This window comes from Zosterops lateralis (assembly GCF_965231275.1).
Source record: "Zosterops lateralis genome assembly, chromosome: 8".
In the NCBI taxonomy this organism is placed as follows: Eukaryota; Metazoa; Chordata; class Aves; order Passeriformes; family Zosteropidae; genus Zosterops; species Zosterops lateralis.
In genome coordinates this window covers 17,163,973-17,183,418 of record NC_139768.1, presented here as the reverse complement: position 1 = coordinate 17,183,418, position 19,446 = coordinate 17,163,973, and the positions used below count along the sequence as shown (strand labels likewise).

The following is a 19,446-nucleotide window of genomic DNA, read 5'->3' as shown; positions in this document are numbered from 1 at the left end:
GTTTCTCTCTTTGGAAGAAAAAGACAAGAATGGCCACAGAGCAAATGCCTAGGAAACAGCCCACTTTGGGATTTCTTTGAGTTCTCACAGATAGGCTGATGATGGGCTTGAAGGTGCAGAATACACCAGGTCACACATTGAGCTCTGTGAGCTTGAGGATGGGGTCTGCCCCACTGTCCCCAGAGATTGTCAAAACAGAGGAGACAGAAGATCACATCAGAAGCAGTGTAGGATCCTTTTGTGTATCAGAAAAAAAAAAAAAATCAACACAAAAGATGTGAATCCTGAACACGCTGTGACACTGATGTTTTGCAAACTTGATTTCTTTGCTTTCCTTCCATATCCAAATTCTGACAAATCAAGCCCGTTGTTTCAAATGTTTTGATTTTTATCAGCACAACCCATTCCAGCAGAATATGGTCCTGTCAAAACATCCCCAAGAAGATTTCATGTTGAGTCTGATCTCTGTTGCACAGCTGTGAAAGTGAGACAGGAAGAAGGAATTTGCTGCAAATCTGCAACTTCCTGGCAACTGTCAGGATGCAAATTCTTCTACTCTGAAGCCCCTGGAGTGATACTACTCTTTAAATGACACTGTAAAAGTCTGTTAGCATTTAACAGTGAAAAGTCAATGATGTAGCACTGGGGAGTACACAGGTTTGCCCAGGAATGGGAGACAATGCATGTTAATTTTAGCTGGTTCATCACAGCAAAGAAATATACTTTTTGGAGGCAGGAAAATATATTTACACCAGGTGAAAAAAACCCTATAAACTCTATCCTTCATACTAATCAATGTGTTATTATTTATCAATTTTCCCTCATTGACTTAAACTACCTGGATTTTTATAAAGCATTTGATTATGTTGTTAAATGAGCAATATTCCGGATGGAATAAAAAAAAAAGTATAGTCCTAACTTCTGCATGCAACTGCAAGAACATCTCTCTGTGTAACAGCAGAAATCAGCCTGCAACCATTTCTATTAGTAATACTGATTATTTGTTTGCTGCTGGCAAACACTGAGCCCTGGATCTCAGCAGATCTTCCATCCAACAAGTAATAACACACCAAAAACAGAATGCTCTGGAGAAACCAGGAACTGGAATTTTTCTGAAAGCACTGCTGCTGGCCAAGGCTGACAGGCCTGGAAGAAGCATGAGAATGGAAGTAGTTTGGGATAGAAGTTATCCATCTGTCATCTCTGGACAAGTGGCACCTACAAATTTTTGGTTGAAGTTCACAAACTGTTCAGTGTTCATGAAGATGCAGTCCAGATTCCCTGCCTGTGAGCAGGTGTCTCTAGATGCCCAAAGGGAAGAAAAAAAAAAAGGTATGTTTAGTCTTTCTATGGATATCCATATTAGGATGAGAAGGATAATGGTTTTCCCTTTTGGAAATGACACTTAGTTAACCAGTCATTGACTTGAACCCAGCCAGTTTTTGCACCTATAGCAGAATAACTGCATCTATTCCCACACGAGGCAACTCAGCATCAAATCCAGGAAACGCCTCAAGGCTGATCCCAAAACAAATGAAAATCCTGAGAGGTTGGTAAGATATTTACACTTGGTTGGGCCAGCAGGCCATTGCTGCTCTTTGTAGGGTGACTTTTACTACATACCTCATAAAGGTCAATGACAATATTCCCCTCCAGTCCTCGGCTGCTTTTCACATTTTCCAAGGCCAGGGTGAAGTAGACCCCTCGGGTGTCTGAGATGTACAGGTTATAGGTATCATTCTGGTTCCACTCTTGAACAGCTGCAAAGACCTGGTTCTCATCTGTGCTGATAATATGCATGTCCTGTTAAAAGAAGACAAAAGGCCTGTTACTGAGGATCTCTGTATTTCTCTGCCCTTCGGGACATGTAGTAATTACCATGAATTATGAAAGAATGGAGATGGAGCATGAATTATAGGTATGTTTAACAACTTTCTGTTAGAGCAAGCCAATAAATTACCAGCATTGTGACTTTTTTGCATTTCACTTTTTAAATAATCACCAGCTGGGCGAAGGGTTTTTGCTTTCTTCATTTTTGGTACCTTCAAGGAATTTCATCCAGTTTCATTTCTTATTTATAAATTTGAAAGTCAGTTTTATTACTCATGGAAGATTCACAGCCTTGGAGCCAAGAGTCTTCATAGTCACTAAGCATCATATGGCACTAGGCTAAAAGCAGTGATAATTTTCATTCATATGCTGAAATAATGGGCTTGTGCTTCCAACTGGCAAGGGATGGTTCCAAAAAACCTTGGAGTTCACATTTATTTGAAGGTGAGGTATAGGTAGACTATCAGTTTGAGCCACTGCTGATAGTGATTTTTAATAACACACTTTCCTATTGAGAGTTTATCTGAGATCAATTATCCCACAGTATATGGGCCACCAAATAATCCACCCACTAACCTTCACTGGATTTTTTACTGCTGACCAAGATACAAAATGTCTAACAAGGTTTTCCTCATTTAGTTTTAATATTAAAGAGTTTTGACAGTGCATTTTCTCGGTATTATTTAAAAACAGGTTCATGGAAATTGCTTTCAGGGTGGTGATGAGTATTGAAGCACTTGCTACCATTGTTGAACAAACTGACACGTGTTCAGCTAGAAGCAAAATGACTGTGGTTATCTGAGACGCCATTTATCTATTTCTATCTGTTTAAACTTTCTATAGAGTGTCAAGAGACCTTGATTAATTCCTTGCACTGTTTCTGCATCAAGAAATCATAATTCTGGAAGTCTCCCAAAGGATGGAGTGATCTGATTTCAGGAAAAAATATCTGGAGGAAGATCAGCTCAATATCCTCATCCTGCCTAGGAGGCATCTTAATCTTTTGTGTGAGGTATCTAGATGAAAAGTTGGGATTGATTAAATGGGGCTATTTCTAATAGACCTAGCATATCCTATCAGCATGAGATGGGGGAAAAACCATTTGAGGGCCTAATTCTATCCCAGTGAGTACAATCAGTGGGAGATTTGCCATTTCCCTCAACGAAGGAAGACTAAATCAGGAAGTTTGTTCTTGCCCAGTAGCTATAATTCCTTAAAGATTAAGGAGGCATTATACCAATTCCAACAGTGTGAAAATAAAGCAAAATGCCCAATGACTTCAATCTGTTTATACCAGTTGCAGTGGAAATATTGCATTACCCTGGTGCCAACCTCACATACGTACAACTCCAGCAGAGTTCATTAATCTGCACATGACAGATAGTTATTACTGTACAGCAAAAATATTCTAGTGACTAAGGGCAGCATAAACAAGCCTCCTTTACATGGCTCAAAGACTTTTCCATAACACCTAGCCTTAAACTACTTCTGATTTTTAAATTACAAAAGTACCCCTGATTTTATAGCATGCATCAATTCTATATCAGGGCCATTAACAAATCTCTAACATAACAGGTCATTTTCCTAGTCCTGGTGGCAACAATATTTTTGATACAAAGATACCATTTGCCTTCTTAGCCACCTCAAGACGTGCTGGCTCATGTTCAGCTGCTGTCAACCAACACCTCCAGGTCCTTTTCCACTGAGCCACTTTCCAGCCCCTCTGTCCCCAGCCTGTAGCACTGTGTGGGGCTGTTGTGAACCAAGTTAAGGACCTGGCACTTCACCTTATGGAACCTCACATCTGGCTTCCCAAGATAGTAGATGTCTGTGTTCACAAATTATGGACTCACCTTAGGGAGGGAGTATTTGGGTAATTTAATCTGTGCAAAAGGCTCCCGTCTGTATGACACATAGTAAGTTGCTCTTCCACCAGTTGTCACCTATGGAAATACCAAAGAAAGTGAGTGATGACTCTTCTGAGACACTCTGTGATCACACCTCTAAAAGTGCTTGACAAACTTTCTTTCAAGTATCTTTTCTATGACAGGCACGGCTGTCCCTAAAGGCATCTGGGTAACTCCAAAGAAATCACAAACTTGAGAGGAATGGAAAATTATTTATTTAAGCTGTGCTATTGAACTTTCCATTTTGTCTCTTATGATTCAAATCCAATGTGATTTTAACATCTCAGGAAAAAAAGTGCTGAGTGGGAGGTAAAGGAGAATCTGGTGTCATCACATGGCCCAGCTCAATTACCTTGGGCAAGTAATTTAAAGTCTCTGTGCTTCTGTTCTTCCCCTGTAAGTAGGAGATAATCCCTGTTTTCTCTGCTGCTTCTCAGCCTTGTCTGCACTGTAAGTCCCTTGAGGCCAGGATTGTCTTCCAACAACCTTTTTACAGTGACTAACAGCAGAGATCCACACTAGCACCATTTAATGCTAACTGGAAATGTGCTCTTGGAAAGCTGGAGCTAAACTCTTAGATGCCCTTTGTCACTATGAAACTGGTTTCTCTGAAATGATACCCTCTGAGAATGGATGTGCGTGGGGGGAACTGATAGACATCCAAATCTGCAGTTTTATGGACTGAATGAACTAAAGTCTATGCAGAAATGCCATGCATCAATGAGATCTAGCACAGATAATTTGTAAAATATGGGATTTAAAACCTGTCAAGAGTCACTTGCTGTAGGTGTTCTTTTTGGCACCATCTCAGACCTGGCTAAAACAAGGCTTACATCAGTGAATTTCCTACATTCTGCTGGTTTGGCAGTCTTGCAGGTCTTAAGATAAAACAATGCACAAAGCACTTGTCTATTGTATGGAATATCACTTGTTGGCTTCTTAAGTTTCCAATAAAGCTAAGAGAAAGGTCCTAGATTCTCTCCTAGATATACTTTCTTTATCTGACAGTGATATTTGAGAATGAGCTTACATAGAGTATTGCTACAGCATCAATTGTATTCTCAGCAATGATATCACCTCTAGATAGTGGCTTTCTTCCCTGGAGAAACTGTCATTTGAAGGACACGCTATTATTGGTCATGAAATTTGATATCTAATCAACTCAAGGCTTTTCCATTGACAGTTTGAAAAACTGGAAAGAAAGGAAGGTTTAGAAGTAGGACCAGCTTCTATACTAAGACTTCTCCTTCAGATTTTTATCCCATTTTTACTTGCAATGTCATCATAACTGCATTTAGCATCCTCAAGAGAAAAAAAAAAAAAAAAAAAAAAAAAAGACGCTATTATATCACATGTGCCATAAGGTCATAAGAATTACCTATATCACAGCAAATAAACTCTATACAAGTAACATTCAGGTAAAGCCAAAAGTAAACACAAACATGAAAATCTAAAGCAACTTGTCTACAGACCCAGAATAAGCCAGTAGAAGAGCAGGGAGAAAACAGCAGTCACTGAACTCTCATTTCTTGGAAAGTGCACTGTGGACTGGCACAGCAGTGAGCATTTCAGGGTCCTGCTCTGAGCTGTGGGGATCACAAAATCACACAATGGTCTGGGTTGGGACCTTAAAGATCATCCAGTGCTCCCTTGTATCTAATCTAATTCTACCCTCTTTCAGTTCAAAGCCATTCCTCCTTGTCCTGACACTCCATGTCCTTGTCCAAAGTCCCTCTCCAGCTCTCTTACAGACACTTTAGGTACTGGAAGGTGCTCTAATGCTTCCCCACAGCCTTCTCTTCTGCAGGCTGAATAAGGTCACTGAGTGCTACTTTTGAAAGATATATTTCCCATCCAACACTTCCACATCAAAACAGAGTGTGCAGTTGGTTCAAACTGAGTCCAGCTCAAAGGCAAAAATTCATGTTTGCAGTAATTTCATCTCTCTCTCAGCTCTACAAGCATTGCTTAAATGATCCCACACTTCTGGGCCATATTGTCTAAATAGCACAGGGACTATTTAAATATCTTCTCTTTTCTTTTAACATTTATTGCCTCCATTGGAAAACTCAAATTCTCAATTCTCACATGAACTGAGTATGTCCAGTGACTACTTGGTAAGGACCCTGCATTCAATATCCATTTCTGATGGGCTGAGACATGATTTTCAACCTGTAGATGAGGACATGAATATTCACATACTTTGTAAATGCCATGATGACCAATTAAGATTGGAAGCAGTCCAACAATCTTTCAGTTAATCCAGTGAACATAAAGTGGCAAAAATATTAAAGGATGATCAAATTCCACTTTCTGTGCCACAACAGGATCTACTACAAGTTTGCCATACTTGAAAGATTTTACACCTTTTGTTTTTACTTAATCCTACTGAAAACTGGTACCTGGAGGGAGTTCATTTGTATTTATTGTTTGTTTGTCTGGTTTTTAAACACAGAAATTTAGGATTAAAACACTGTTAAAGTTCAGTATGCAATAGTTAAACTCCCTTTCAGACTTCCACCTGGACTAGGTCACCTTGACTAGGGTTTAGAAATAGAAATCTTGAGGTTTGTGGTCTTCCTGAGCCAGTTAATATGAAGCCACCCACAATTCTGTTGGCAGGAATTGTGTAAGCTTTTCCCAGCCAGGATCTCATCTTTGCATGATTTACATGCACAGTTATAACAGTTCCAAAAAAATGATCAAGCCTCCAATAAAGTTTTGGCAAGCACCATGGTACAGAATGAATTTTGGAAGGCCCAACTTAATTTATTTTGATGAACTTTTTCTTTTCCTATGAGCAAATGCTCCAACACTGTAAATCCCAGAGATTATGGCAGTGTTTTGCCCTCCAATGCCTCCTTTCAGTTCACATTTGATGAATGTCACCCAATTATTTGCTGTGAGCTCATCTGTCATGCTCAGTACAGAATTAGCTGGGTTTGTCTTTTTCTTCCTCCATTGCTAATGACTGGATCATTAATCTGTTTTTCTGGATTTCTACTTTATGTGTTTAATTGGGCTTCTGGCCAGTGGAAATGATTCCTATGGACAAATGTGTTTGTCATTAAACACATCTGTCTTTCCTAACCTGTGTTCTTTCTTCCTCCAGTCATGAGCTACGACTACTTTTCTTTAATATTTCCACATTCAAGACAAAAGTCTCATCTAACTTATATCAGCTGGCACTTCAGAAGAGAAACATGAGAAATTTCTCTTTGAAAGCCCTGAAAGTCTGGATATGTTGGCTCACTCCCCCTCCTGACCTGTAATGAGACAGAGTGCATCAAACATAGAAGAAAACAAATATGTTCACAAGACTGCAGAAAATTACATAAAATTTGTCATGGAAGCTATTTATCTCCATAGTTTCTGTGACATGTCTATGAACACACAAAGCCATTTCTCTTGTTAATGATTGAATATAATAATTTAAGAGCAAGCTTTGTGACTTTGCTTCCTTTTTTTTTTTTTTTTTTTTTTTTTTTTTTTTTTTTTTTTTTTTTTAATTTTTTTTTTTATTGAAGTTCATCTTAGGCAAAAACACCTGTGCTATCTAAATGAGTTTGGAAGGCAAGCAGAATGAGTTAAGAGGTCCCAGACTGTAAAAAAGCCCTAGATGACACGAGGAACTGTAGAGCACAGTGTATCAGGCTTCTTCATCATCTTCCTGGCTGGCTGATGCTGGGACTCATAATTTCCAATGTAAGACACAAATTGATTAAAACAAACGTGAAATTAGTAATTCTCAGAAATTCCCCTGGGCGAAGGAGGACCCCATTTGCGTCCTGCTGCCTAAAGAACTTGCAGGAAAGTGAGCAAAAAGCTCATAGAACCAAATTTTACACTTCTTGTTGGTAGTAAATTCTTAATAGTATATGGTTGATGTTATTTTCAATAGACACCTTACTTGTTTTATGAGGTGAGTCCTCTGCTTGTAGAGTTCCCCTCCTTTCCAGTAGCATCAAATGAGCTGGCAGGAGTCCAAAGTTCAGAAATACTCTATCAGTGTTGTAGCAGCATCTGGATCTGTCTTCTCCAATTCCACAGAGTGCCCTGGCACCTCTCCTCATTGCTTTAACTTTAGGCTCCCTTTCTCCTTCTTGTGAGCATAAAATCTCCCAAATCAAATTGTGGATTGAAGCACAAGCTCAGCAGGCAGGCTGCTCCACTGACACCCTGGGATTTTCATCAGAGACAGCCCTGCCTAGGCCTTGCACAGGTTTCTGAGTGTGAGGATTGAAAAGCTGTGCCTCCTCTCCAAAGCCTAACCCCATTCCAGTCACAAGAGATTCAGAAGATGAGGAAGAACATGAACCTAGTGTAATGTTCTTTTTTCTTGATTACCCCCCATTACCAGCAAAAGCAATCTTCCAGATATTTTGGTGTAGTGAGGTTCTCCATTGCCCCAGCATAAATCCCATCATGACAGGCACCATCCAGCCTGAATTACTTCCCTGTGGTTTTCACTAATATGATGCCTTCTGCACAGTCATTGAACAATATGCAATTACCTGAGTGCACTGTGGAGTTTCTGTGCATGAAGCACCCTCAAGTTCCCTGGTAAACTCAGCAGGCTTGGAAAACATGACACTCTTTAGAGCATCACACCCATCAGAGAAAATTTGCTATAAAGTAGAATTTATTATACTGGCCCAGTCCCTGTTCAGCTCCCTTTCCCCTCAGAGCAAAGATGACATAGCTAAAGGACATAGTAATCTGGAGTGAAAGTATGGCATTTGTTTCAAAAGCAACTCCTGCAGAAAATGTGCAGTAACACCAAAACACAAGCCACATCAGAGCTGCAGGTGCACATTACCCACACAGAAATCAACTTATGAGAAGAGCATAATTGTACACATTAAATCTCCTTTTGATTTCAGAGGAAACATATGAGTTTGCCAAGGCAATACTTTATATCTTCAGCTGATCAATCAGACAACGTGAGGGGAGGGGAGAGAGTGATAAAAGAAAGTACAGCACAAAAAGCCCTAGAAAGAAAATCAATAAAAAATAAATAAATAAAGGAAAATGTTAATAATTTTTTTTTTTTTTTATCAAGAGATGTTTAGGCTCAAGTTCCAAATGTGATATTTGGCACAGAAAAGACTAAACTGTGCTGGAAATGGATGAAAAGCACCCAGCAGTGAATAGGAAAGTAGCTAACTACTTACTGCCTGTCTTGCTTTAAGAAGAGCTTTTAACTAGCACGTGGGATGCACTTTCTTTCATCTGTATGGATTAATTTCCCCAACTGGAGTGCTGTCCAGCATTTTAAATAGGAGCGAGAGGAGATCAGCTGTAGCAGGCATTATTCACCAGTAAAACAGGTGTAATCGTGTTCATCATTTAAACGTCTTCATCCTATTAGTTTCATAATAAGCTTTTAATGATTCCTTCAATAAAAGACTCAAAGACCAACCCCTACAAGCTGGAGAGTGCTCCATTGTCCCGCCAAACCGTTTTCTCTACCATCGATCGCAAAGATAAAAATCAATCATAGCTAAGCAGGGTGAAGTTAAAAATAAATTGCATGGATTGATTTCTGTTAAGACCTTTGGCTCCTAGTTAATGGAGGAAAAAATGGAGGAAAGAAATTTATATTTGAACATGGTGTATTTAGTTTCTATGAAAATAAAGAGAAGGGAAATGAACATTTAATTTCTCCCCTCTATCCTGTTTCACTGCTGAGAAGTCTCACATTAGCAAAAAAAACCCCAAAAAACCCTGCAACACAAACTCCACAAAAAACCCCAACAAAAACTACCCCAGCACTTTCTTTATTCCTGGGGAAATTTTGCCAGTTATTTAAGTTTTTAAATTGACAACTTGATAACTGAGGTCAGGAATCCCTATGAATTAGCATAAACTCAGCTGTAGCTGCTGGTTGAAGTCTATTCACCTGATAAATTACTTCAATTCAGCAAATATGCTCATTTAGCCTATTCTTAAATACTCAATAAACTTGAAACATACACTCATGTCCTACTAAATGTAAGCACTTTCAAGTGTTCCTAAACAAGCACAGTTACAACCAGTAATAATATTAAACTACTTCTCTTGAGCTGGGCTTAGATATATGTAGCTTCTAGAATTAGGAATTTTTTCCCCCTCTATAACATCTCAAAGAGAAATGTCCCCCCACATCTGAATTCTAATATTATAAATAATATTTTTCTTTCTACTGAGGCTGAGGAAAAAAGGTTATTTTAAATATATCCACCCTGATAAAACCAGAATTTGATTCAGATAAAAAGAAAGTCTGTAAATGCCATTTTGCATCAAATTACTTCAGCTGAAATTTTTGGACAGACTCTGATGAGACACTAGGCATCCAAAAAAAGGAATATTATCCATAGATTTTGTAAGAAGTTATCAGTGATTGCGGATGAATACTGACATCTGCATATGTTTTAAGGAAAGTTTCCTGATGCAAAAGAAGACTGAAATGGTTCAACAGATTTTGGCAGAAGTGTTTGCTCCTCTAAGCCAGAGGAGTTATTCAGATGTGCACTGTAAGACTCCCACTCAGCTGCACCACACAACAACAACCTCTGGAGAAATCCTGGGTTTGCTCCTTCTCACTCATGCCAGGGAGCAGACTGAGATGCTGCCCTGCTGTGCAACTCCCTGAATTAGGCAAAAGTCTTCCAAGTTCAAAACTACTTCAGAAGGTGAAGAAGAGCCAGATAAAAGATCAGTATCACAGAAGAGCATTTTCACTTAAACTTTTCACTTTCCTTATGTAATTCCTACAAGACTTGCAGCTGCTTCTACACTGCTGCATGTGAAAGATGTGAGTAACCACCATTCCTAGCTCCTAAATGGCAACACCACAGACCCCATCACATTCAGGAGGACTATAAACCACAGCCATAGCCCTGTCTCTTTTCCCAGGTCCCTCAGAAGTCTTTCTTCCTTCATCACATCAACCTCAAAAAAAAAAAAAAAAAAAAAAAAAAAAAAAAAAAAAAAAAAAAAAAAAAAAAAAAAAAAGGCCACCAAGAGAGCAACTTAGCTTTTTGAACATGGGATCATTGTATGTTCCAGGATAACCTGAAGGAGTATGGACTCAAGAGAAAGGTGTGCAGTTCCCAGGGTTCCCAGGAGACTGAATCACAAATGAAATGGCACAGAAAAGGACAAGAAAGGTTCCCAGAAGGAGAAGTAGAAGCAGAGACCAATGAGAAGTAAGACACTCTTGAGTTTCAGCCTGCAGGTAAACACCTGGATAAAATATGTCATGGGATGGAAAGGGGAAGTAGGATCCCTGTTTCCACTCTTTAAAGACCTTGGAAAGTGAAAAGGTACTGCCTCTCAGCATGCCTCTCTGACTAGTGGTGCAAAGCATTTCCCTTTCAAAGTGGAAATGGACCAGGATCTGAAGCAAAATATCAGTCCTTTTCAATCAAACTTTGCAGGGATCATTCCTTGTCCTTATGAGAGCACCAGTCAAAGAAAGATCTGAGAGGGTTCTGAAAGGCCTTTGAAAATCTCCAAAGGCATTTTTTTGGCCTGTATCACCCCCAAACCCAAACCAGGTATAGCTGCCACGTCTGAGGAGTCTTCTACACCCAGTGTCATTGTCACTGCTATGGAAAGTGCTGAATGTATGAGCTACAATTCAGATCAACTTCAGCTCCTCTCTACTGGGATAGCAGAGTCTGCAGCATCCTGGAGAAAAATAAAGACATAAAAAACAACCAAGACAGGTATTGATCACCCATCCACACACCTCTGCACTGACTTACAGCCAGCTCAAATCAAAAAGGCCAAAGTAACCCTGAGGGTCTACAAGTGCTGACAGACACAGAAGCATAGGGGAGGAATGGAGACACTGATAACTGCATGCCAGACTAGACTGGTATGATCTCTGGGGGAAAGCCACATGCAGAAGGGTCTGCACAACACAACAAGATTAATAGGGGGCTGGAAACATATTTATGATACCTAGATCTACAGCTGGGGAAAAAAAGAGAAGAAACAATTTTGAGAGACCAAATCCCTCCTCAAGTCCCTTAGGATCTTGTGAATATGCCCAAAATCTTATCTGTCCCTTTTCTAACTATCAGTTCCAACCAATAATAAATACTGTCTCTGTGTAAATTTTGTCCCACTGATATCCTTAGGTCACCAGCACTATAACAGTAGTGGTGCCAGCAGTTGTCATGTCACACATTCTGAAGAGTTCCATCATCAGTAACGAGTACTCACTGGAGCACAGCTATGTAATTGAACACCACAGAGATGGACATTAAATGGGAAAGTTGATCAGCAAATTAGCTCCTTTTCACTATAGAACTTAAGTCCAGACATATTCTAAGGTCTTCTCACAAATAAATGACCTGTTTTGCAAGTTGTATGAATTTTAAGTATTAATTGAAGATTATGATATTATAAAGAAGATTATCATATTGCCTCCTGGTTACACCAGAGCAATACTGTGAACTGAATGAAATCTTATACATGCAAGAGAGGGTAAGATTTTCTCTTAATGTCTCAATTTATGCAGAATTATCCAATCCAATCCTAGTGACATGATAGACATCCTTAAATAACTATTGATCAATCAAATAGAAAATCAGTCAATAAATCAGAGTGATCACCTACTGTTTTAGTCATAATAATTCTTCCTACTCTCTCTTAGTAGCTATTTATTTCTTCCCTCCACATTACCTTTTACATCTTTCCTCATGGGCTATGTTATTTATATCTTTTACCTGGTAACCAGTTTCAGTCTTTTCAAACTCTCTTCAACAGCTAAAATTTTCAAGCATAAGATCATTCTCATTTTCTTTCTTTGTACTGTAATTCTGAAAGATCCTTTCAAAAATGCTGCACAACAAGAATCATTGATTTATAACGGCATTATAATATCTTCTGTGTTCTTCTTTCCCCTATCCATTATAGATCACAGTATCACGTTTGCTTCGAGTGCAAGTTAATGCTCCCCAGGAATCTTACAGTACAGGCCCGTTCATCAACTTGGTTAGCATGGATATTCACTAGTAAATAACTCTATGCAGGTAATCTAAGACACTGATATCAATAGCTGGAATTCATCTTCCCTAATTTTAGCCATCAAAAATTTCAGGGTTTTCACCAAGCTCTACTTAGGCTCCTTCTAATATTAATGAGAAAGGTATACTCAAAGAGAGACCTAGCTCATGTTGAAATAGGTGAAATAAGAGATAAATTGCTCCTGGAGGTTTGATCTCTCTAACTTTAGAGGGGCACTGCCTACTGATTTAGATGAAAAACTTACTAGTTTAATGACAAAAATTAAACAAGTTCCTCTCCCTACTCCAAGACATTAATTCTGATTTGTTCCAGAACAGACATATCAGAACTCATGCACCAAGCCTTTATGCAGCTATTAAACCTCACCAGGTTCTTAACATTTAATTTGATATTTATTTATCTCTGTCCTGGCTCCTACACTTCTGTCCAAGATTATCCAGACTGAACCACATGCATGAGACATTGCAAGCAGTCAGTCTGACACATCCCATCATAGGCAGCAACACCACACGGATTGTGAGACTCATACATCCAGGACATATCAGCACTCCTACATATGTACCAAGCAAACACTCTGTATGGTCCATTCACCCTGTCCTGGACACGGAGGATTTACCACACCTTCAGCTCAGGGTGTGCTGGCAATCTGAAGCGCCTGAGTGTCACTTGAGCTCTGCAAAGACTCAACCCCTGCCCAGCATCTCAGCCACCCTACAACAGGCTGCTGGACAGGCAGAAACCCTGCCAGTGTGATATAGAACACAGGGAAAGGGAACACAGCTTGGGAATGGAGAGTCTCCTGCCCAAAGTAGCAGCAGTGTTCTGTGTGTATATTTAACAGCTTTTTTAAAGTGTGGGAATATGATTTTCAATTCAAACACCCATTAAGCTATAATAAAACCTTGCTAAGAATAGTCAAGGCATTTGAGTATTGCATATACATACACGCATGTATTTTTATATATAAACACACACACTTTTTTAGATTTGAAGCTTTTTAGAGGCTTTTAGCCTGAGCTGCTCATTGTTGACTTCAGGCAGAGGAACTCACACACCAGGCCCACGTCCTCACTGTGAGATCAAGATTCTAAACAGTGTCCTTGTTTTAACACAGATGAGAGCTGTGGAGTGAGAAATGTCTGTAAGGCCTTATGCTTGAAGAATTGGATGTTCCACAACACCCTTAGCCACAGACATAAACCACCACATTGAGAGTCTCTCTTAAATACTCCTTGGAGAGCAGAGCATTTATTGATTGGAAAGCCATTGCTTTTAGTCAAATCATGACTTACTAAGTTGCAAAAGCTGAATTCACAGTGTATTCTAGCAGTGGATCTGCACTGAGGCCAAAGGAAGCAGTAGCAGACTGGGTTTCATGGGGGATTGAGAGGAGCTGTGGCTCCCATTATATTAGGTCATTTCCAGAGCAGCAGACTCTCCTACTTTCAGAAGAAGTTTGCCAATGTTGCTCAAATGCATGCAGTTTTCATACTGCAGTCCTCCCAGGCCAGGGGATCCAGTCCTCCACCTAATTCCAGCACAGACTTATCAGTCTTCCCTTCTGTAAGAAAGTCTGACAATAAACACAGCAAAACTTTCTCATAATTTGGATACACTCAAGAAAAATGCTCACTCAAGGAAATAAAATAGGAGCTTAATGTAACACAATCTTACTCAAAAAGGGAAGTATGTGTCTTTTTTGTACCACCTGAATCCAGTCTTTGTCTCATTTTGTTCCCCCTGCTTCAGCACTGGAGACAAGCAGTTAACATCACCATGTCTGTAATCTCTGCGTCGCCTGAGCTTCCCACGATCTGGAATCACCACAGCCTGGCTCTCAGTTTTCAACCAAATGGTACATCTTCAGGAAGTGTTCTTCCAGACTGTACTATTCCTTCTCAGGCTTCCACAGACACAAAATTTAGAGAGATGGCCCTGTTCCATCCAGCCCATGTATTCTCAAAAAATCTCAAAAACACGTAGTTTCTCATTCGATTTCTGACACTTTCTCGTCATCTCCAAAATCATCACCAACTGACAAATTTAAAGTCATCTTTCACTTTGAAGTTGCCCTGTAACATCTTTTCTCAATTTTTCTGCTATTTTACCTCCTACTACAAATTTTGGTTCACTCTATTAGCATTACTTGACTGTCAAATCCACATAAACCTTTCCAGTTGTTAAAACAATCATTCACACCTTTCCTTTGTTCTTCTCTGTTCTCCTCAATTCATTTGTAGTTCTTTATATTTTACGATTATCCACACAAATAGCAAGATGTGAAATCCATGGACCCTTAATGAACAAACTTTAAAAATATCTATAAAATTCAAGACAAGTGATGAGCAGAGAGATCAAGTGCTCTATCTGAGACTGCAGAGCTGACAGGATGGGCTCCCAGCTCTTAAGAACTTATCCTTAGAATATGCCTCCTCCTTTGCACAGAAAAAATACCTTGTGCAGGCAGAATCCTTGTCCCATTTGTGTGAAGCCAACGTACCTGGATGAAGATGTATTCATCCTGAACAACAAGGGAGCTGACATCGATGGAGCGTGAAAAGGGCCCGCTCCTCTTGGTCTCGGAGCACTCCTGGATCCGACAGGTCAAATAGTGGGTGTCTGCAAGGGGAGAACATGGACATGTCAGAAATGCCCACATGGGAGCCACTTGTCTGTAAACACCACCAGCAGATCAAAAGAAGTTCTTATGTCCAACTAGGCAGATGTTATTCCATGCCTCCAGCCTCTGACACTGTAAATGTTCTCTGAAGTTAGAAATTCACCACACTTCGACATCCAACATTTGTCATTCCCTTCCCTATTGTGCAAACATCCCTCAGGAGACTGAAGTTCAAACTATAATGTAGGGTACCAACCATAAGTGTGGAAGGTGCTGATGAGACCATACAGAGCAGCAGCCACCCAGGTAGAATTCACCAATTCCTATACTCTTCTGGAAATCATACCCCTGTCTTCCCTCTGAAACACCCGAGCCTTGTTGACTGGTTTTAATTGTGGTAGTAAAACACAAAAATAATTTTTTAAAAGGGCAAATCAACACTATTAAGTCAAACTTTTTTTTTTTTTTTTTCCTGTGAAAATCACAAACATCTCCCAAAATTAAGTCTTTATAGCAAACGCAGCTTAGGAATGAAAATGCCATGGCCATGAAATAACATAAGTAGCTGAAGCTTCTTAACAGTAGTTATATGCACTGCAAGAATCATCACACGCTTCTGCCTAGAGACAAGACGACCATCACACTAATGGGATCTTGTCAGGCCTTGGCATTTCTTGAGAGGAGGAACAGGAGTGGGAGAAGATCATGAAGACAACAGAGGGAAAAGGCAGATATACAGAAAGTTAGAACAAGAAGATATGTGCTCACCTCCAGCAAGTTGAGAGGGGTTATAGGGGATTAAGCATTATTTCACTCAGACTAAGAAAAGGCCTTATGAAACAGAACAATTGAAGAACTGTGTTTCTGAATGTGTGTAATCTAAATATGCCATCTCTGCTTTTCAACTGCTGTTCTGAAAACTGCAAATTAGAGAGAAAATGAAAATACTACTAAGATGACAGCTGGAGTGATAAAAGGGTCATATCTTTTCCACTGTGGCACTTTTACAGGCTCCCTAGATTCAAATGCTTCTTTGCTTTTCTACAAAGGGTGAGGACAGACAATTCAATGAAGTAAACAGCAAGTTTATAAGGGCTGGGGTGAGCCTGGTGCAGTGATTTTAGTTCACAACAGAACAATCTGACATGGACCTTGTCAAACTGAGCTCAAAATGATAAAAGAGAAGTTTAAAAAGACAGTCACTAGCCCAGCAAAGCTGCTTACAGGATTCTCCATCACAAAAGAACTGCCTTGTCCTTGATCTATGTCCTTCCAGTGACAGCAAAATGTGGGGCAGTGGAAAATTCTGGGGGGCACAATTGAAATCCTCTGAGATTGAGCCAACTGCTTTCCCAGATTCTAAAACAAGATTCACAGACTGACAGTTTCCCCTTTAAAGTCTTGTCCCAGCAACACTCTTAAAAATGCAAAAAGAATGCAAGTCAGAGGCATTAATAATTAGACTAATAATTTCTAAAATATTTTGTCTAAAAAAGCCACAAACTACAGCCAAGTTTTAATCTAATAAAGGTCCATGCCCAACCACCCAGTGACTGAAGGCCTCTGTTTAAAGGCTGCAGACCTGGTTCTGGGTTGATGCACCAGGGAGTCCAGGTTAATAAGGGCTGAGTCAGAGCAGTCACACAGGTCTGGTGCAGTAATGAAATCATAGTCCCACTGAGGATGCTAAAGCAGCAGAAAATGTTGCTGGTGCCAGCTCAGAGTACTGGGCAGTGATTAAAGTGTATGGTGAAAACCACCTGACCTAGAGACAGTGCCAATATCCAGAGTATCAGAGCTGTGCTTGCTCCCAGCATAAAATCCCAGCAGCAGCAGCAGAGGGGTCAGACTTTCAACTGGCATAAATTAAAGTTCTTCATCAACTGATATACACACACTTGGCCCAGAGCTGCTATTTAGCTCCTCAGTGTGGAACCCAAGACAACCTTGCAGTGGATAAAAGCAACTGCTCAGGAAACAAGAGGGTCTTATGTGCTGCCATGCTATCCAAAGAGATCAACAGCAGTGACTTGCTCTTTGAGGTAGCTCTAAAATTAGGCAGAACAAGGAGGAGAGGTCAGGAGTTGTATTTTTAGAACCTCATTCCCTCCAGTATGTTCTCCCACACAGTAGCCTGGATATTCTTATCCTTCCAAAAAGGGGATAATTTGCTGCTGCTGAGTGACAGAATGGGAAGAGGAATAAAAACCTGTCACAAATAAATGCAGATAAATCACAAGTGTTGACATGACAACGAGCTTCCTGCCTATTGGGAAATATGTCATTTTGAGTGTGTTACACCAGCAATCAAATATACTCAAAGAATGGCACCTGATTAATATTCACAAGGAGATGGTGGTGGAGAAGGGGAGTAGCTCACTACCCATTTTCCATTTAGTCTCTTGTTTTATTTACTTTCATATATTTTACAATACAAGCCTATTAAGAAAAAAAAAACAAAACTCAAACACAGACACAAATAAAATATCTTTAAACCTGACGGCTTTAGGATGCGAGATAAAATTAAGTCTCGCCTTTTTCCTGCTTCGCAAAAAAAAAAAAAAATTATTACCTTTAAAATACATTAAAAAAAACAGGTAAAAAACATAGCAGCACCCAGTTCAGTTCCCATTTGTGTACAACTCAAAGGGAGAAACAATCTCAAGTCCCTGCTCAAGCTTCTTAAAGGGTGCCATTCACAGGGCACATCTTCTCACATAGAAAGTACAGGGTCTGTCAACAAAAGTTCTCCATTTAGAGAGAAGAGGCCATCCTAACTTCCAAGCTATAATCTCCCTCTCCTCTAGAATTAAGTTATTTTGCACCTCCCCTTTTGGACAGCCACAAAGTAGAAGGACATTCACCCAGAGGAGCAGTGACATGAGACTAAGCCATGCTTCTGAAGCCTTGCTTAACTTTCACTGGGAGGTGTATTGCTTAAGGGACATTGTTTCTACCTAGGCATTACTTCCAATTTATATATTGTCCTATACAACACCAGAATAAAAGGGTCTGGGTGTTTTGGTTTTCAGGATTCTTTTAGTCAGTTGGATTTTGCGTTACTTTTGGGATTTTTATAATGTTTCACTGCAAAAGGAGTTGAGAAGAGCTCCCTACTTCCCAGGCAGCATTAAAGACTCCTCATGCTTATAAGCAAATCCAGGCACTTTCTCAGCTCATCTGTGAATATGGCAATAGCCAATATGACATCAAGCAGCCTGGAGGGCTTGCTGCAGCTCAAATCCCAGCATCCATGCCTCCACACAAACCCTGCCCACCTCAGGATTAGGGAATGGCTCTCACAGATGTACTGCCATTTTCCAGTTGAGGAGCTTGAACCACCTCCTCATTGCTATTTAACACAGTCTTCCATCTTCAGATTCTGGAGTGTATTTTTACCCTTTTTGAAGTGACAAAACAGAAACAATTTCTTGAAATTGGAAGGGACAAACTGGTGAAATAAGCCAAGCTATCAAGTCTCATCTTTTCCTGCCAGCCATGCCAGCTTTGGCAGGAAGCAGGAGCACAAGAGACTCTCTCCCCAAAGATGTGGGTCCCTGAAGGGAGGCAGTGAAACAGCCAAAGCTGTTGTGTCATTGTGCTGGAGGCTGCAAAGGGCCAACCTGTGTGCAGGTGACTGTGACTTAGAGAGACCCAGGACAGCAAGTCCTGCTCCTTCCTGGCAGCATTAATAAGGCAGCTGAAAGCAAGGAGCTGGCCAGCATGGCTAACTGGGAAAAAGGCAGCTGATAGACACAAGCTGCATTGGCAGATTGGCTCAGCTTAAATCAGGTCCTAGTGTCAGGCAAGATTTAAAATCATAACGTCGTGGAGAAACATTGTGTTTCTCCATGGGAAGGAGAAAAAACTCACTGGCCTCAATAATTATCCCACAAAAAAAAAAAAAGACATGTAGACACTCCAGGAATTAGTTACCCTGTTTTATCTTCCTGGTTAGCTTTTTTCCCCTTCTTTTTCCTATCATTCAAATCCTGTTTATTGCACTGTATCTGTGAGTGGGGTGAAGATTAGCTCACTGAACATCAGAAAATTCAATATATCCTGCAC

General features: G+C 40.0%; 1 protein-coding gene and 1 long non-coding RNA gene across 2 annotated transcripts in view; one reads left to right on the top strand and one right to left on the bottom strand.

Annotated features, from left to right (window-relative positions):
- LOC310912356 overlaps positions 1-19,446 on the top strand; it is a 424,676-nt gene that overhangs the window by 142,842 nt on the left and 262,388 nt on the right. The gene's annotated exons all lie outside the window — the stretch shown is intronic.
- Positions 1-19,446, bottom strand: part of SORCS3 (sortilin related VPS10 domain containing receptor 3) — a 269,719-nt gene that overhangs the window by 55,268 nt on the left and 195,005 nt on the right. Inside the window, exons 7-9 of the mRNA XM_083866873.1 lie at positions 15,259-15,377; positions 3,684-3,773; positions 1,624-1,803 (exon numbers count right to left, since the gene is read on the bottom strand). Of these exons, the coding sequence (XP_083722999.1) occupies positions 1,624-1,803; positions 3,684-3,773; positions 15,259-15,377 (389 nt within the window). The remainder of the gene's footprint in view (positions 1-1,623; positions 1,804-3,683; positions 3,774-15,258; positions 15,378-19,446) is intronic.